Source organism: Lingula anatina, chromosome 10 (assembly GCF_051362555.1).
Source record: "Lingula anatina isolate TDL-2025a chromosome 10, LinAna3.0, whole genome shotgun sequence".
Lineage (NCBI taxonomy): Eukaryota > Metazoa > Brachiopoda > Lingulata > Lingulida > Lingulidae > Lingula > Lingula anatina.
In genome coordinates, this window is record NC_141776.1 from 9807927 (window position 1) to 9826026 (window position 18100).

General features: G+C 38.2%; 1 protein-coding gene across 2 annotated transcripts; it reads right to left on the bottom strand.

The window, feature by feature from the left end:
• Positions 1-1571: 1571 nt before the first annotated feature.
• Positions 1572-16525, bottom strand: LOC106169091 (diamine oxidase [copper-containing]-like). Of its 2 annotated transcripts, none has more exons than XM_086997885.1 (3): positions 16369-16525; positions 7389-8485; positions 1572-7171 (listed from the first exon to the last, which is right to left on the bottom strand). In XM_086997885.1, the coding sequence occupies exons 2-3, from the start codon at positions 8466-8468 to the stop codon at positions 5984-5986; spliced, it is 2268 nt and encodes a 755-aa protein (XP_086854011.1). In that variant the 5' UTR covers positions 8469-8485; positions 16369-16525; the 3' UTR covers positions 1572-5983. The 2 variants fall into 2 exon arrangements, with proteins under 2 accessions (XP_086854011.1, XP_013403897.1); XM_013548443.3 differs by having other exon boundaries at positions 16200-16525.
• Positions 16526-18100: the final 1575 nt, after the last annotated feature.

Sequence of the window (18100 nt, forward strand, 5' to 3'; positions counted from 1 at the left end):
ACCTGCTGCCGATTACTTGCGACTGGTAAGCCACCAGACGACTAAATGCCATCAATCGACCGTGCAGTTGCAAGTGGTATGCTACTGGTTATAGCAACCTACTGGCAACCAAGAAGAGACCGATAGGCAACCTTTAGGATACTGATATTTTCATCTTTAGTCGCACTTGTTGTCGGTGCACAAAAATGGCGTGCATGAGGCAACAATCGCAGGCGACCTGTTGGCAACATTATGCGACCACTTTAAAACCTATGGCAACCTCCTTGCGACTGAGGTTGCAAAAAGGTTCCAAAAGGTTGCAAGCGCAGTGTGACCCAGGCTTTAGCTAACCTCTGTTCAACACTGGTCGCGTTCACAAAATAATGTAAACATTGCAGAGAGAAAGTAAAATTACCCGAGAGAGAGAGAGAGAGTGAATTAAGTGATTTAAAGATACTTCTTTGGCTGCTTCGTAGACTTCTTGGCTGAACAAGCTGTATCTCTGTGATGAGGGATCCAGATGAAAAGTTGTTGCTGATACATGTAGGTGATGAATTCGGTCTCAGTATTGTCTCATGGAAGCTTCCTCCAGGAGAGACGGCCATCCTTTTTTAGTATTATATGATTACTAACTAGCTATTTTCATGTCGCTGCAACATACGATGGTAATCTTTTGGCTGATGTATCCCGTTGTTAATGACACCTAATTACATCGGATCGTCAAACTCTTGCTGGACCGCAGAAACCGACATCATGGGGTTCACTCGTCTAAGGGACCATTCCCACAGATATTTAGATTGATCTATCAACTTAACCAGCTGAAATTATCTTTACCCTCTAGCTGATTCGGTAGGCGTGACACACAATTAAACCAGTTAAAGGGATAATAACTGAAATTTCCTGGAGTAAACAACGATTTCCCCAATCCATTTCTACATTCATACTAAGTCCCGGTTTTTTTTTTTTTTTTTTTTTTTTTTTTTTTTTTTTTTTTTGGAAATAATCTCTTAAGAGATTATTAAGAGATTATTACAGAGTAAAGCCATCTATGGAGGTCATGTGGTCCGATGACAAGCTCAGATGTCAGAATAATAGCTATAACTGCCGTTTTTGCGGTAAAACAGAATATATTATATTTATGTGAGTTCTTTGCAATGTTTTTTATAAAGAGATATAGATCTCATACGAATAGTTACTATCCTTTTAAGTTGATGGCAATTTAGTGAAACTCCAAAGGGAGTTAGACAGATCCAGATGGATCGATCTACGCATGGGAATCCAGTCTAAGCTATTGTTTTATTCCACAAAGTCAAAGTGCGGCAATATAAAACGTCCCGAAAATCCAACCAGAAGTTATAATCCACGATAAACTGTATAGAAAACCAAGAAACGACTTGGTAACCAAAGAGAAGTCAGGAGAAAATTCAAAAACACAACAGAGACGAGGGGAAAACCTGATTCGCATGTACAAGGCAACTAAGTTCACTGAGCATGCGCGGCCTAGTTCTATCTCACGTAAGCCCTTTGCGAGTGAAGACGAGGCATAATACGCACTATCCAGACTATCATGGGAGTAATGACCCCCCCCCCCAACAAACACACACAAATACACAACCATCCAGGAATATGACACATGATGCAGAGTCCGCTATAAATATTGCAGTATAGGCACGCATCGAAACTTTAGTGTCTCTTTAAAATATAAGAAAACAATATATGAAATATAAATGAGATACAAATAAATTACATGCATTGATTATTACTATTCAGCGCGCATCTGTTTTTTTTTTTGTTTGTTTGTTTTTTTTTTGTTTGTTTGTTTTTTTTTTTTTTTTTTATTGGCAGTGTCTAAAAGTTTCGAGTTTTAAAGGTTGGGGCCCGTAACAACAGAGCCTGCGACAGGCACAAGGGGAACACGTTTGATCTCGACATGTGTATAACCAAAAGAGAGCCTCTAGGAAACAATTTAAAGCCAAGGAAACGAATCCTTCCTCGCTCCGTACTGTACATGCCGGTGGTGACAACATGATGCCTAGAGACGGCGGAATAAAGGAACATCCTTCCTCGCTCCGTAGGGGAGACCGGGACTACATGTAGTTGGACCCGGGTTAGGTTTTTTTTTTTTTTTTATTCACAAAAAGACAAACAAAAATACATATGTAGACACACACAAAAACACACACACACACACACAATAACACACACAAGACATTCATTATACATTAAGTAAACATGAAATATATGTAGATAGCCGGACTACATACAAAACAGTATATCACAAGTGATGCTGCACATAACAAGATACAAACATTTTACATTTTACATATAAGAAATTAGCGAAAAAGTAAAGTAAATTTATAAGTGGAGAAACTAGTCAAAAATGGAATCCCAGGTTCTCCACTCTGTAAGAAAATGGCCTAATTGAAGATTTTTTTGAGAAACATATTTTTCTAATTCGAATTTTGATTTGATATATAAGAGAAGGGAAGGTAAGGTCGGCTGCATTTTTCTTTTAAAACAGGTATATATATAAAATTTGGAGACAAGAATAATGTAATTTAGAGGCTTGAAATTTGTTTTGGATACTCCAAAAAGTATATTTTCATCATAGAGTGTAATTCTTTCATCAGTTTTGTTAGCAATCAAGCGTTCCATTTCAGTCCAAATGTTTCTTATTCGACAACAATTTAAAAATACATGTCGCAAATCTTCCCTCTCCGCTCCACAGATAAAGCATTTCTCTGACACCTCAATACCGAATCTTTTCAGGTATGACCTAACTGGTAAGATTCTAAAAATTATTCTGAAGTTTTTTTCTCTCGTGTAACATAGAAACAATTCTCGTAAACATACTTCCAAGTGATATTTATATTTAGATCTAGGTTCCATTTCCTTTCGTGTACCAAGTTTTCAGGAGTTTCACTCATGAGAACCTGATAGAAATCTTTACACCCATTTCGACTCTTTATAAGTAGCTGAACCGACTGAGGAATATAAGGAAATAAAATTTCCTCAAAAATTTCTTCATTGTTCTTTTCTTTTAGCCTACATTTTAAACTGTTACGTATTCCAAAAAAATTTAGATCACATACTCTTTGAAATCCAAATTTCCTTTCCAGTTCAGCTTTGGTTAAAAATTTTCCTTCGTTGAAAAGATCGCCAATTATTCTTATACCCTTATTGCACCATTTTTTGTCCAATATTGATACCCCACCCAATTTTACTTTACTATTATACCACAGAGGTTCAAGAGCAATATTGCTATTCATGTCTTCTATACCGTATGTTAAAACTTTCCAGGAAATAATGACATCTTTCCAAAACCTGTTATTGCAATTGCGTAAGAGCATATCTAAATAATCATTTCCATAGTCAAGTATATTCCAAATAGATTGTAAATCAAAGGTGCTCTGGAGAATAGTGTTATAAACGTTATTTTTAAGGTATAGTCTTCTTATCCATGTACATTTTAATGCCGTTATGAATTTACTTAAGTCTGTCATTTTTAGACCACCATATTCATAATCATTTACTATCTGACCTCTCTTTACCTTATCAATTTTGCTACCCCAATGAATTGGAAAAAAATGGAATTTAGTTTTTTGATGAATACTGGATCTGGATTTGGCAGAGAAATGAAAAGATGGTTCAGCATTGGGATGATAAGGGTTTTTAAGATAGTAATTCTACCAATAGGGGTACGTATTCTTCTATTCCAATGCCGAATCATACCCTCTATCTTCGGGATTTGTTTATCAAAGTTTAAAGTGACCACATCGTTTAAATTTACCGATAATTCTATACCTAAGAGATTAAATTGAGTCGAACCCCAATCAAGTTTCCATCTAACGTGATGAAAAACTTCCCGACTATATTTTCTTGAGCCAATCCACACAGGTTTAGTCTTACTATTGTTGATATGGAGACCTGAAATTTTTGAGAAATAGTCTAATGTACGGAAAGATTCTAAGAAAGAAGACCTATTACCATCTTATATAAGGGTGGTGTCATCAGCATACTGGGTTATTTTAAATTCGGTGTCACCAAGTTTTATTCCGCAAATATCTTTATTATTCTTTATCATGATTGCGAGAATCTCAGCTCAAAGCAGAAAGATATAGGGAGACAAGGGGTCCCCTTGACGACAGCCCCTCGAAATTTTGAAAGGCTCCGACAAGTGGCCGTTTTGTGTAACAGAGGCCTTGCTATCGTAATTAAGGATATGAAACCACCTTTTTATAGTTTCCCCAAAATTAAAAAAGTCTAAAACTTTATCAATAAAGCCCCAATCTACAGAATCAAAAGCCTTTTCAAAATCGATAAGAATTAGTAAAGCAGGAATATTTTTCTTTTCTGCGATATGCATTAGATCATAAATTAATCTTGCAATAAACCCGGACTGAGAATTAGAAATAATTTTATCAAGATAGAGTTTCATTCTTTCCGCTATACAGCCCGAGATCATCTTGTAAATAACATTTAAAAGGGTTATAGGCCTCCAATTTTTTATAAATTTTCTGGTTTTATCGGCTTTTGGAATACAGGTTATAATCCCAAGATTTTGACTCGCCATCATTTTCTCATTGATGAAAATTTCATTAACTGCTCTAATTATAAAACTATGTAAATCATTCCAAAAAAAATTATAAAACTCTGCAGTAAAGCCATCAGATCCAGGCGATTTGTTATTTTTCATTTTATTTCAGCACCCTCAAAAGTTCCTTTGAGGTAATTTCGGTTTGTAAATATTTCTTATCAGGCTCGCTTAATTTGGGGACATCTAAATTTGCAAAAATTAATTCTAGGTCTACCTCTTCTAATTGATTAATTTTTGCCGAGTAAAGGCCTTCGTAAAATAACTTTGCTTCATTTAGTATAAGTTTTTGATCAAATATTGTTGTTCCGTCCGGTAGTTCTAAATTCTGAATAGTTTTATTGACATAATTTCTGGATTCAAGTGAACAGAAATATTTAGTAGGCTTCTCTCCTTCCTCCATCCATCTGCATTTTGCTCGGACGAGGACTCCTTTTAGTTTTTCTTGTCTGATATTTTTCAACGCCTCCCTCTTAGCCTCAAGTTCGTCCAAAGAATTTTCATTTGGGTGGTTCATTTCCATTACATTAATTTCTCTTTCTAGTTCTAATTCTTGCCTGTCCCTTTGTTTTTTCTTGAAAGAGGAATGGGAAATTGTCATTCCTCTAATCTCCATTAAAAGCATTTCTAAAAATAAGGAGTCATCAATCGTGAAAGATATTTGTTCGTTTGGAATTTCTGTAATATTTTCTTCGGCGTACACTGGAACTGCATATTGTACTTTTGTTCTCTTAATTATGTCCTTCACTTTACTCACATATTCCTCATCTTTTAAGAGGGAACTGTTAAAAACCCAAGTGCCTTTGCCCTTAATAAATTTATTAAGCTTTAATTCTAAAATTACGGGTGAATGATCAGATCGGTATGATGCTTTAATAAAAATATTAGAAACTGAATTTTGAAGGTAATCCGCAATTAAAAAGAAATCTAGTCTAGCCTGCCTTCTGGGATTCCTTCTTCTCCATGTGAATCTCCTCTCGTCTGGGACCCGGGTTAAGTTGACCCCCCATCAAGTCTTTTTAATAAAGTTACTTTAAGATGCTAAAATCTTTTATTTGGACTCACTGTCGACGCTTTCTTAGCACTATTGGATACGATCACTTTACAAGATGATGTGATCAATTCTTTTACCCCATAGTTACTTTGTTATAAATTGATGGGGGGGGGGGGGCAACTTACCCCGGGGTCCAACTAGCCCCGGTTTCCCTATACTGTACATGCCGGTGACAACATGATGCCTAGAGACGGCGGGATATGAGAACATCCTACCTCGCTTTGTTCTGGTATTGTACATGGCAGTGATAACAACACGCTACCGAGACGGTGGATTATGGGGACATCCTCCCTCAGTCTGTGTCCACATGTTTAAATTTAACTGCAATATATTTAATAATAAAATACCTTCTTAGATTAATCTTCAGGACGAATAACGATAGCGTCTTGTGACGTCAAAGTAGGGTCTTCATCGAAATAATTAAGTGGCGCGAGGACCACAGAGAGCTGTTTTCCTGGTGTTGTGGTTACAGGGATGTCCTCCATGACAGGGATATGTTGAAGACCGAGAGAGACCCAGGCCACGAGGTCCCGATCCACGATATTCTCGTTATCGCTGTAAAACTTCTCAAACTTTCGGACAGGACAGTAGGGCTCCGCTTGTCCGTAGAGCGAAGCTGTGGTATCTTCGTTATCTTTGAATTTCGTAACAGCAACCTGATAACGTGACCACGAAAAACCATTCTCTGCCTGCCACCCCTCAGGTAGCAACTGCTTAGAGAAACTGTTTGAGAAGATACGATAGCCCTTTGGATAGCCGACCGAGTTGTACGCTTTCTGGTTACATATGACGTAGTATTTTGGTTCTTCAAATATATAACTCACCAGAGCTTCCTTCTCTGTCTTGCGCAGAGTTCGATTCATTTTGGTCTGATACCACCGTTTTCCCGGAGCCAGTGGATTGGTTCTGTTCTCCAGTGTGATATCCCAGGTCTCAAAACGGTTCAGCTGCCCGCGTATATCGAGATCAAATTTGAAATTGAACAGGTGGTGGTGTAAGTTGGCCAAAATACCGAATTCTCGATTGATGAAATTTCCATATGGCGACTCCGCTTCGCCAGGCGACCAGTTCCACGGCTGCACGTAGCCAGTAGCGGCCACCCTGGTCTCCATCACACCGTTAGGGTGAAACACAAAGTCAAATATATAATCATAGTTCCATAAAGTTGGTATCCCTCGTAGTATCATAACAGATCCGGGCATGTTGTACTTATACAGATATTTTGGGTTGTCAGAACCGTAGAAATTAACGGACGTGTGCCGGCTGATGGGCAGGGCGGTGTTGTGTTCAAACAGGCAGAGGGCATCGTGGAAAACCTGTGCGGTTCCTGTGCCGGAGTCAAAAAATGTGTTGTTGAAATAAAGTGCATTGTCGGGGCAATCGTAGCCCCTAAGAAGCGGTCGGTGGCGTGCTCCGATGGACCATGACGCGTCGTGCAGATTGGCCTGTAGACCTTCCGGCTCCTTCCCGGAGTACAGCACAATAATATCCGCCATGCTTACCTCGTACGCAATCCTCTCATCCTTGTACCGCATATCCATTACCTAGTGGAACAATATATTTCACTCCATGTTAAACATTTGTAATCAAGGGCTGCATTTACAAAAGAAGACAGTTTACGCATAAACTTCTACTGGTTCAACACAAGAAGCAGACCGATATAAAAACAAAACGTTTTCACAACTGCTGAAAAAAAACACAGAGAAATGGCATTAAAGTAAGTGATAAATGACATAAAATAAATAACCAAGGCACACCTACCTGAAGCCCCGTAACAGCTCTCAGTCTGAAGTTAAACTCCCAATCCAGGTATTTCACCTTCTGTCCATCCACAGTGAACCGCCTTCCGTCTGGCTCGGTTTGCTTGGGTAGTTTCTTCCAGTTAGCCTCTCTCTCTCCTCGAAGGTCGGGAGACCCATACGTGGGTCCTGTCGGAGGATATCCGTAGACGCGTTTCTTGATGCTGCCGTTGTTGTAAGCAATCAGTAACTCTTGGGCAGTGTGGAATGAATTTTCTTCATAATAAAGTTTAGTGAGCTTAAACTTGGACGGGTCGTTACCATTACAATTAACTAAAAGAGCAAGAGACATAGGCCACAGATAGTAGCCGTCTAATTTAGCACGGAATCCCCGTACGTACATTTGCCTGTCCCCTGCAACAAGACCCTTGGCAGCATATACGAAGAAAATACATCTGTCCGTACAGTTGTGGTACCAATAACCGTATGTCGCTTTAAGTACAGGGTATAGAGTTAGCATCACCGGGCCAACTAGCCTTTTATCTATTTCATTAGTTTCTGGGTCGGTGTCAGGTCTAGAGTTCCAGGGAATGGGGCCAGGCCGTTGTACTGGGTTGATATACCGCGTGTAACCACTCACTTTAGGGATTGGGAACACAAGAAATTCTTCAACTCGTGGAGTTGTTTTTTCCCCCATAAAGCAAGTCACGCGTGCTGAACGCACGGGCAAAGTGTGGTCACTGTCTAAGTGTTCTAATACATCCTTTTTACTGGGCAAGACGGACTCTATTAGATATATATAGTTAGACGACACAGTGGCCTGGTCAATTGGCACTAGATTCAGTTCTGGTTGGTTAAACATGAAATTTCGTATTTCTATGATTTCTTCCTCCGTGAGAGTGTCAAATACTGATTTTGTTGGAGTTGTCGGAGACTTATAGGTGGATACAACCTTTGTTTCTTCCTGCTGTGTCTTCCCTCTCGCAGATTCTGCCACCAATTCTTTCAGTTGAATTGTTAATACAGTTACAGCAATAAGTAACGCAATGCTGACGATGGAGAGTAACACTGTGCATCCTTTCCATAAACCGGAACTCTTCATTGCGAGTTAATTTTGACCTGGAATAGGGAAATATTTGGATTATTACAGAAAAATAACAACGGACATTATTTAAAAACGAGTGTGGTTAATTAGGATGGTATGCTTGTCACTCTCAGATTCCTTTCCAATCCGTGCGAGTTTCTTTATTTTTAAATATGCACATTTATCAAACCGTGTCTTAAAATTAAGAGTGCATTCAAAACAAAAGACTGCTGACTAACTGCTCGGTTGACTAAATATGGCCGACCCCACTTAAAAGCAAGCCTTTTAATGTTTTATGGTCTGCCCGCCTCGACACGTACGTTCCATTTTACGAATTAAAGCTTGGGTCCGAAGTTTCATATGCTCTGTCCCTGCAGCGACGGCGTGTGTAGAGGCAGTAAAACCTGCAGGAGGCCAGCGGTATCGCTTGTCCATATCTGTTAGCCGGCGGATTAACTTGCTCTGTTTACCATGACTCCATAAAAGAAGTTGTGATGTAGATTTTAGCTCTCACTGGCACTGTAACCCACCTCCACACACAAACACACACACACACACACACACACACTCGAAAAGCCGGAATGGTAGTACTGTATGTAGGCATGGGAGTGATAAAATAAGCTAAAACACATAATGACATTGTACTCTAAAACAGAAAAGAAGAATGCAATGATTAAAATATTAAATCAATCAAATTCTTGAAAGTAATTACTGCCATTATTAAAAATAGTTCAATGCAACGAAGTTTATACATAACAATTCGGGTATTTTGATTTTTAAAAATTTGCAGATCTGGGAGTTTTGAGTTTTGGAATATATATATTTTTGAGTGTGTCATAGTATATGTGAGTGTTCTTCAGTTTATGAATGCTTTTTATGAAACAATTGAACCTTCTGGAAATTCATTGGGCCGAAACTCCCGTCTTGTATCAAGTGTTTGGTAAAAGAAGCAGCAAAGCTGTCGAAGGCACACACAAAAGGGAGAAAATAATAATGTACAATATAGGCCACTGTCAATTCTGATGCAATACATTATGCTTAACTGCAACGTCAACATCAAAATTTTAATTATGTACAGCAGCCAATATCGATGTAATGGGTAACAATCATAAGGCTTCAGGTCAATGAGAGTTCAAGTTCACCCTTTGAAAACGCCAAATTGAGAAAAATTAAAATTTCACAAAATTTGCATAATTCAATAAAAATGATGATCCAATAGAGCTTGTTTTATACTTTGAGCTTTATGCCAATCTTAAGAATCAAACTTGTAAGTTAAAAAAAATAATTAACACAGTTTTCTTTTCATAACATTCGCACTGGCAGAGCAGAAAGTAGTTTTTTGGTCAACTTTGTTGCAATGTAACATAATAATTTACGTTATAATTACTACCAATTTTAATTATCTTCTTTAAATAACATGGGCATTTAGAAATTTTGATTTCCTTTTAAGTTCATGCCACAAAAATAATGCCAATATGTGAAAATGAAAATTTCACAAAAATAACTTCCAGACAAAGAAGCCAATTAGACTGCTTCTCTAACTCAGGTTGCATTTTAGTCTTATGTTTCTTTCCTGCGAGTTTAAGAATCGTAAGTAACATGGTTTTCCCCTGAATGGTCATTATTGCAGTGTCCAAAATAGGGGTTTCTTCAGTTTTGATGCGATATTACATTATGTTTAACAGCATATTGACTATCAATATTTAATGATAAAATAAAATTATCATAGTTATTCAGAAAACGTGATTAGCAAAGGTCTTCTAGTCCATGTAGTTTCAAAGTTACATCTTGAAAATTCCAATAGGCCTATGCAAAAATTAAATCTTTACAAAATATGTATAACTTCCAAAAAGGTAAACCAATCAGACTGGTTTTCCAGTGAAGCTGTATTAGTTCTAGGTTTCTTTCCTGTAAGTCTGATAGGAGTGAGTGACACTGTTTTCCTTTAATGGTCACTTTGTCGGCAGTGCTCAAAATAGGGTTGTCTTCAATTTTGATGCAATATTATATAAGTAGTAACAGCATGATCACCATCCTTAATTATGCGCTGCAGGTATTGTGAATATTTAGAAAATGTGACTAGCAAAGGTCTTCAGGCCCATAGAAGTTTAAAGTCACACCTCGAAAACGTCAACATACATGTACACAAACGATAACTGTACTGAAATGAGATTATTTCCATTTTAAACACCTTTACATAAAACAGAATAATAAATTTACTTTCATTTTAATATGATCATCCAAGAAAATTGTTGAGATGGGATAGGTATCGATAGAACAATTTTAAATGTCCAATTTGCTCCATTTTGAGATTCTGGAGATAGTGAATTGAATCTAATATACTGCATTGAAGAGTTTATTGCCATTTTTGACAGTATATTACACAATGCACGATAACAGGTTTAACATCATTTTCATTATTAGATCAATGAAAAATATTGTTAAGATGCAGGACATGTCAAGAGAACATGCACTTTAACGTATCTTATTCGTTCAATATTGAGACTGTTAACGTGCCTTAGAATTGAATCTAAAGAAAAACCACTTATTTACAAAAAAAAAAAAAAAAAAAAAAAAAAAAAAAAAAAAAAAAAAAAAAAACTGAACTGAACTGATCAAGCTTATTTTCGAACTTGTATCTGTATATCTATAACATGTATCTGGATCTGTATATCTATAACAATCAGTCCTACAGCTCTTAAAGCACAATATGACATGGTTTTCATGTCATCTGTAAATTGGTGGATAAAATATGATGAAAATGGGAAAATAACAGCATATCTTTTGTAAAAATGGTACGATCAAGCTGATTTTCGAACTAGACCTGTATTTTAGTAAGATTGATCACTCCTTCAGTTTCAAGCCAATATGTTTAACGGTTTCCTGTGCTTCCAGTGTTGCATGTATGCTGAAAAAAGGGGAAAAAACATAACTTTCGAAAAATGACCCGATTTTTCGAAATCGACCTGTATTTTATGAATATTCATCAGTTCCGTGCATGTACGTTTGAAGACAAAAGGTAAAATGGCTTTCAACTTATCGTGTTATCGCTCAAATTGCACGGCGGCGACGACAGACGCAGATGTGACAGCTCTATAATAGAATCATTTGTGTCTCTACATAAAAATGTGTCCCTCTCACTTGTGTACAGAAGATGTTGGGCCGTTCCAATGGTCCCGGTAGACAATGTGATGTGCTAATACTCAAACCCCTAATTTGCACGATGATCGGCCTAATCGTTACGTAATTGTCAAACTAAATTTATGGGTATCCGAGTACCCATAAATACAATGTACAAAATACAGTAGGTGTGACACCTTTTATAAAAGGGGTATATTTATCAGCTAGTACCTATGCGTAGATGTTGTGAGATCGTTGATCATAACGACAAAAAGTACAGGGCCGAGCTTTATTTTTTAAGCTTTTTTATTATTATTTTTTAAAACTTTATTCACTCAGCGAAAAACGAAAATTATATATAAAATGAAATGTTTTAAAAAATAATCAAAAATTAAATCCATATATAATAATGATGATGATTACGCTAATTAAATACAGATAAATAAAAAAAGAACATAAATATATAGAAATACTTTCACCTGCCCATCCATACATCCATCCATACATACTACACGTATACATGCTTGTGGACATTTTAACACGTTATGTATGGTATTGAAATGTGTTTCCATTTTGTAATAAACCTATCTTCTTTATCTGTCTTTATAGCAATGTATTTTTTTACTTTCTTCTTCTGACTAAGAATATTGGTCAGAACACCGACAGGATGAGCCCACGCTCGGCTGTCACCTTGATTGGATAGTAAACGCTTGTCGTAAAATCGCAATATGATTTTAAAACCGGGTGCATAAATTTGAAAACCACCTAGAACAACCTTAGACTGCCACATTAATCTAATACAATGCAAAAAAGCCCTATCAAAAGTGGTTAAAGCATTCAAACCGAATGTCGTGAAGTCCCCATATACCCCCATAGAGATAATACAATAGAGTACTCTAAAGTAAGAGTACAGTCTAAGGTTGTTCTAGGTGGTTTTCAAATGTAAAAATCATATAGCGATTTTACGACAATCGTTTACTATCCAATCAAGGTGGCAGCCGAGCTTGGATGAGCCCGCGGTCGTCCTACAAAATTTGTTTTGGGATATGATTCTCCGAAATGCGATCTGACACACGTGAAAACGGGTAGTGTACGTGGTCCGATATACCGTATAATTCAGGATCCCTTATGCGCCGAGTCTGGTAGTTGGGTAGGCCTGGTATTTTAACTTCTCGATATCACGTCAAATATAACAGTATTTTATTCTCTATGCCGTCAGGAGAATCGTGTACCTTAATGCTACATTGTACCTACGTTAACTTTATTATACTCAAGGAATGACCCTTGCCTCGTAATTCTCATGTCGAAAACTGAAGATGACAATCTTAAGCCATTTTTCTTTCGTGTTTAGCACAAGTATCATCAGAAAAGCTCTTTGAATTATTTCGCTTCCCATCATTCTTACATTGTGTCTTGTTCATACATACATGTACATATGTCTACGCTTATGTTGTTTTTCTTTTGCATTTTATTTTCTTTTTCATTACTCACCCTACAGTTTGTATTTGGTAGGGTGCATTGGCACCCCAACCTTCTATAATTACATCTTTGTTTTCACTTAATTTTCATTATGTTATTTAATTTGTTAAATTTTGCCGCGTAATTATTGAAAAGCATCATTTTGCAACCGAACGCATTTTGCAACCGGTTGCAAAGTGCGTTTGTTGCAAAATGCGGCACTGCTTAATACAAACTGGTTTGAGCAGGTTAGAAGACCAGACGGCCTCTGAAGAAGCAACTGTATACAGCAAAACATAGTCGTCTGTTTCTCAAATGAATTGGTTACCATGACCGTTTCTGGGTGGAACACTGGAACCGCGGGGCTCTCTCTTTATTGAGGTCAGATTTTACCTGTACCGCTCAACTAGTCAAAGCAAAGTTTACAGACATCCTGAAGAGGCTTACGCCAAAGCGTTTGCCGCGTTTAAAGTGACTAGGTCATTGACAGCGTCAGTATTTGGAGTGGAATATACCACATTGGTGCCAAAACACCAATGGTATTCAACGGTGAAAACCTGAACCGCATCATATAAAGGCATAATCTGGTGACCAGTTGATAGGGGGCACATTAGGAAAAATTTTAAACAGAGCACTTTTAATAGCTGAGCAGCTACCTTGGTCATCAAAATTGTCATATTTGAACCACATAGACAATATATGGGTAGCTCATTACCCGCCGAATCAACGGTCTAAGGCCCACAACAAAAATGAACCAAATTAGACAATTTTTTGCCGATGCCTCAAATGTTATTCCAGATTACACTCTAAAAACTTTTCCCAATGAATGCCTTGGCGCTTGAGAGCCCTGGTAGCAGCCAGATGAGGTCAGGGGTAACAGTGACCGTTGCCGAAGCTAGACTCTGACATGAGGGTCCTTTATGGGCCGTGTAACTCATTTACAGATGGTAATTTGGAAAATATGAAGATCCAAAATATTGTTTTTAACGGTTGTCGTATGATTTAGAATAGGCAATGCATTTTTGTTTGCTTAACTGGCGAATCCATTGAATGAACTGATGCCACAATGACATCAAAGAGATTATTAAAAGTTATTAAAACACGCTTTCAATCCTTATTTTCATTTATCAGTCAGCAAAATGAAAAAGACTGATAAAAATGATTTCCAAAAAATATTCCATATTAAATGATAGCAGAAATTACAATGTCAAATTAGATTCTGTAAATCTGTAATTCACATTGTTACTTCCTAGACCATTATAGTTAGGAGCTTCATACGTCTGTGACGAAGCTATTGGCTTGTCTTCTTCATGTTACGCGAGGTAGCAAATACAACTCAGATATTATCTTTCTTATTATTTATTGAACTACTGTCCAGTTATTACCCGCGCCGCTTCCTTCATTTCTATTCCTACCTCATGCAATCTCTAGCGGCCTTCTCCCTGTTTACACTAAGCGCAGTTGTATAAATACCATAAGAGCATGTCAATCAACTTAAGTTACTCTACTAAACACTCCCCGCTCTTATTCGCTGCATGCTGTCACTAACTAACATTACACGTCGTTAATTAATAAAGCGATCTTTATGGATTTGCAAAGGCTCTTCGGAATTTTATTGTGACTTGAGCTGTGGTCGTCCCTGGGGGTGGTCGATTCTAATTTTACATTGTATTTTCTGCAATCTACCCATTGTATCAGCCATATGAGTTACGAACAGTATCATTTGGGGTGTGGAGGAAAACTTAAGAATTTTTTAGACTTCGGGTGTGGTCAGGGGGCGGTTGAATCTAATTTGACATTGTTATTTCTGCTATCTACCCTTAAACCATTAAAGTTACGAAGGTCAGGCTTTGGGGGTTGAAAACCTTTCTTTGGGGATGTGTATGACTCCTTCTATTTTTATTTGACATTGGGTGTGGCCGGGGTGGTTGATTCTCTTTTAACAACGTAATTTCCGCTATCTACCCTTAGTAATGGAGAGTTGGGAACATGAAACCTTGGGGACTGATTTACTTGGGAATGTTTTTGTAATTTGGGGTGTGGTCGTCCCCGGGAATGGTTGATTCTATATTTTACATCGTTATTCCTTCTATCTACCTGCCATAAGAGTTAGTAACACGAAACCTTCTGGATTGATAAGCTTGCCATTGAGGATATGCAAGGGCCTTCCGGTAATGTTACAGGTAGTATGATTTGAGGTGTGGATGTACCTGCGGGTTGGTTGATTCTGTTTTTCACATTGTTATTTCTTCTATCTACTCTTAGAGTAAGAACACGAAACGTTTTGAGAAACCAGTCATTTTTATGCATGTGCATGGGTCCATAGAACAGCAGCAGCACATACAGCACTAAACGAACTCCAGCCATACAGTATGCAAGAATATAGGTCAAGGAATCCAATTTAAAACTCATTCAAGGCCCCAAACACTCGGGAAACCTAGCAACTGCTGCTGTGTCTTAATACAAAACAAATATGTTTATCTCCCAAAAACAGTAATTGACGTGTGTTTTATGATCAAGAACAACAGGACTTGGACCACAGGATTCCTAACACTATGGGGTTTTGAATTAACTTCACCTTCATTCAAGGTCTGTTATTAAGTGCTGTCCGGGGCTCTCTCTGCATTTCTCCTTCCTTCCTAACTCAAAGGCCGCCTTCATATTCACACATAACACTAGCTTGGTCGGTCCAACTCATGGGACTAAAAGTTTTTTCCATTTACTTATTTAACAGAGTAAAATGTCTTTTCATTCCTGCGGCATCTAAGCAGTACGGCGTAATGCCGCTATAGAGGTACAGGAAGTACAGAAAATCTATAAACAGCAGTTATAAAAAACTCTCGTAAATTGCTAGCGCTTATCACATATTCTAGTTATGATTAAACTACGGTTAATTACAGCAGCTTAGAGCGTGGCATATTTTAATTAACTCGTCGTTTACTGCGTTTATTTACTGTTTATTTACAGCGTTTATGAAAATTCCTGACGCACCTGTTGAAATTTCTGGTGATATTTTCTTCGTCGAGTTAACGATTATGAGGTCGAGTGAAGTTCGTTATAACCCTGCATTACAAAAAGTTTCTAGGATAGGAACCTTAAGTCTACCTGCGGTTGAGATTTATCTTACAACAACTTAAAAAACGCGAAAAAGCATAAATTTAATTAACGTACCTGAAATCTCAGGAGATGGCATCAAGTTACACTACCCTCCAAGCCACCAGACATCAATGTTCTTATTTTTGTCCTTTCAGTTTTTAGCACTGGTTAACGATTTAGATGAAACCTCTCAGTAATCTCCACCTCACGCTCAGTATAGAGAAAGGCACAGTATTTCACTCACCCATAGAACAATTATGACTCTTTCATGTAAAATCCCAGTTATCGCACCGGTTACTGGATACACTCTCTTTCCGTGGTAATAATTAAGGCACACTCCTGGCCTAGAATGTAATTAAAACCAGTGTCGATCCCACACGTTGAGAGGTAAGTGAGCTGCGGGAGACCTGAAACATTGAAGTGGGTCAATATATGTATGCATTATTCAATACTACATGTACACTGTGCATGTATGCAACTAAGTATCGCAATAATAGTCAAATTCAGAGTTTAAATTGGCATATCATTCTAGTGTTTACATTTTGGTGCAAGATAGCTTTCAAATACGATAATAGAACTAAACTGAATTCAATTCTTCATGTATTTGTCCTCTTTTAGTTGGACCCTTTGAGATCAAGACGAGTTTCTCTAGGCCTAGTGTGCACTCTCCCGCCATCTCTTAAACCTCTCTTCATATCCCATAGACATTTTGTTTAGGTTGGGAGGCCATGTGTGCTGGCGTCGGCGCAGGTCAGGGTTTCAGTGTTTTCATTATTATGATAGAAAAATAAACCCTCTTTCACGGGAACATACAACACGTACTTACCAGTGGATAGAATGCCAGCGCCTCTGAACTATGCATTATATTACATTTAAATTTAGTATTGATACAAACAAAAAATCAGACAAAAATTCAATTTCGTTTCTCCGTCACTTGAAACCTTGCGCTCCACTCTTTTTGACTTACGAATGAAGTACGTCTTATCGGTAATTACTTACGAATCACGTATCACGTGATCCGTAGGTCTATTTTTCATTTCATGAATTTTTGGCAAAGGGTGTCAGTAGAGGTTACGGGAATGTAGGCAGGCTGCCTTGTTGAATGTTGTGTAGGAGTATGCATAGGCAAAGTGAAAGAGGTTGGAGAAGGGCCGCCAATTTCTTTACGCTTGAAGCGGTAAATTGGATTTTACGGGCTTCAGAACATACAGGAGTTAATGACTTAAGCCTCGGTCACAACCGGCCGCACGGGCTCTTACGGCCTGTTTGCGTCCAAATTTTGCGCAGAATCTCACGTGCCACGCAAGTCCTTTTTGCGAAATTTCGTAGTTCGTAGACAGCCCGTAAAGCCTAGGTCCCAACTACGTTTTGGAGGCACGGTTTTTAGGTTCCTTGCGTCCGGCTAGGACGTAGCTAGATCGCACGTAGCGGCTGTTGACCATGTCGAAAAGTTTCTACGTGCTGTTTGCGTCCTCCAAAAGTCGCACGATGGACGTGCTCCTCACGCACGAACTCCCACGTTTCCCCCATTTTTTTGGCCGTAGACCACACGTAACAGCTCTACAACAGCCCGTACGTTCGGTTGGGACCTAGGCTTAAGCACGTACGGAGGATATTGGAATTGCCCAAAAGATTCTGCGAAAAATCCTCGAACAGCGAGGCCGCAAGCGTAACTTGCTCTCCTCGCAAGGAGATGCCAAGTGAGACGTGCGTGCTCCAAGATGCACGTCGCAAGCAATGAAGGAACAAGTGCCTTTTGCGTGTTGAGTACGGTGTATGGCCTCACAGCTAAAGGCCCGGTCACACCTACAGAACGCACGAGGTACGCATGCATTGCGCATGAAAATAAGCCAAATGCGCTGTTGTGCGTCCAACTTTTGACAGAATTTGTCAGAAAAATTGCGAGTTAATAGCGAATACATAGCGTTTTGTTGGCGTATTTTGCGTATAAAGGGCGCATGAAGATCGAATATAGG

Bases quoted from the DNA above. Each gene is read 5' to 3' on its own strand.
- LOC106169091 (XM_086997885.1), bottom strand. From the start codon at position 8,468: ATGAAGAGTTCCGGTTTATGGAAAGGATGCACAGTGTTACTCTCCATC. The intron at 7,172-7,388 runs GTAGGTGTGCCT...TTGTTCCACTAG, and splicing joins GAGCTGTTACGGGGCTTCAG to GTAATGGATATGCGGTACAA.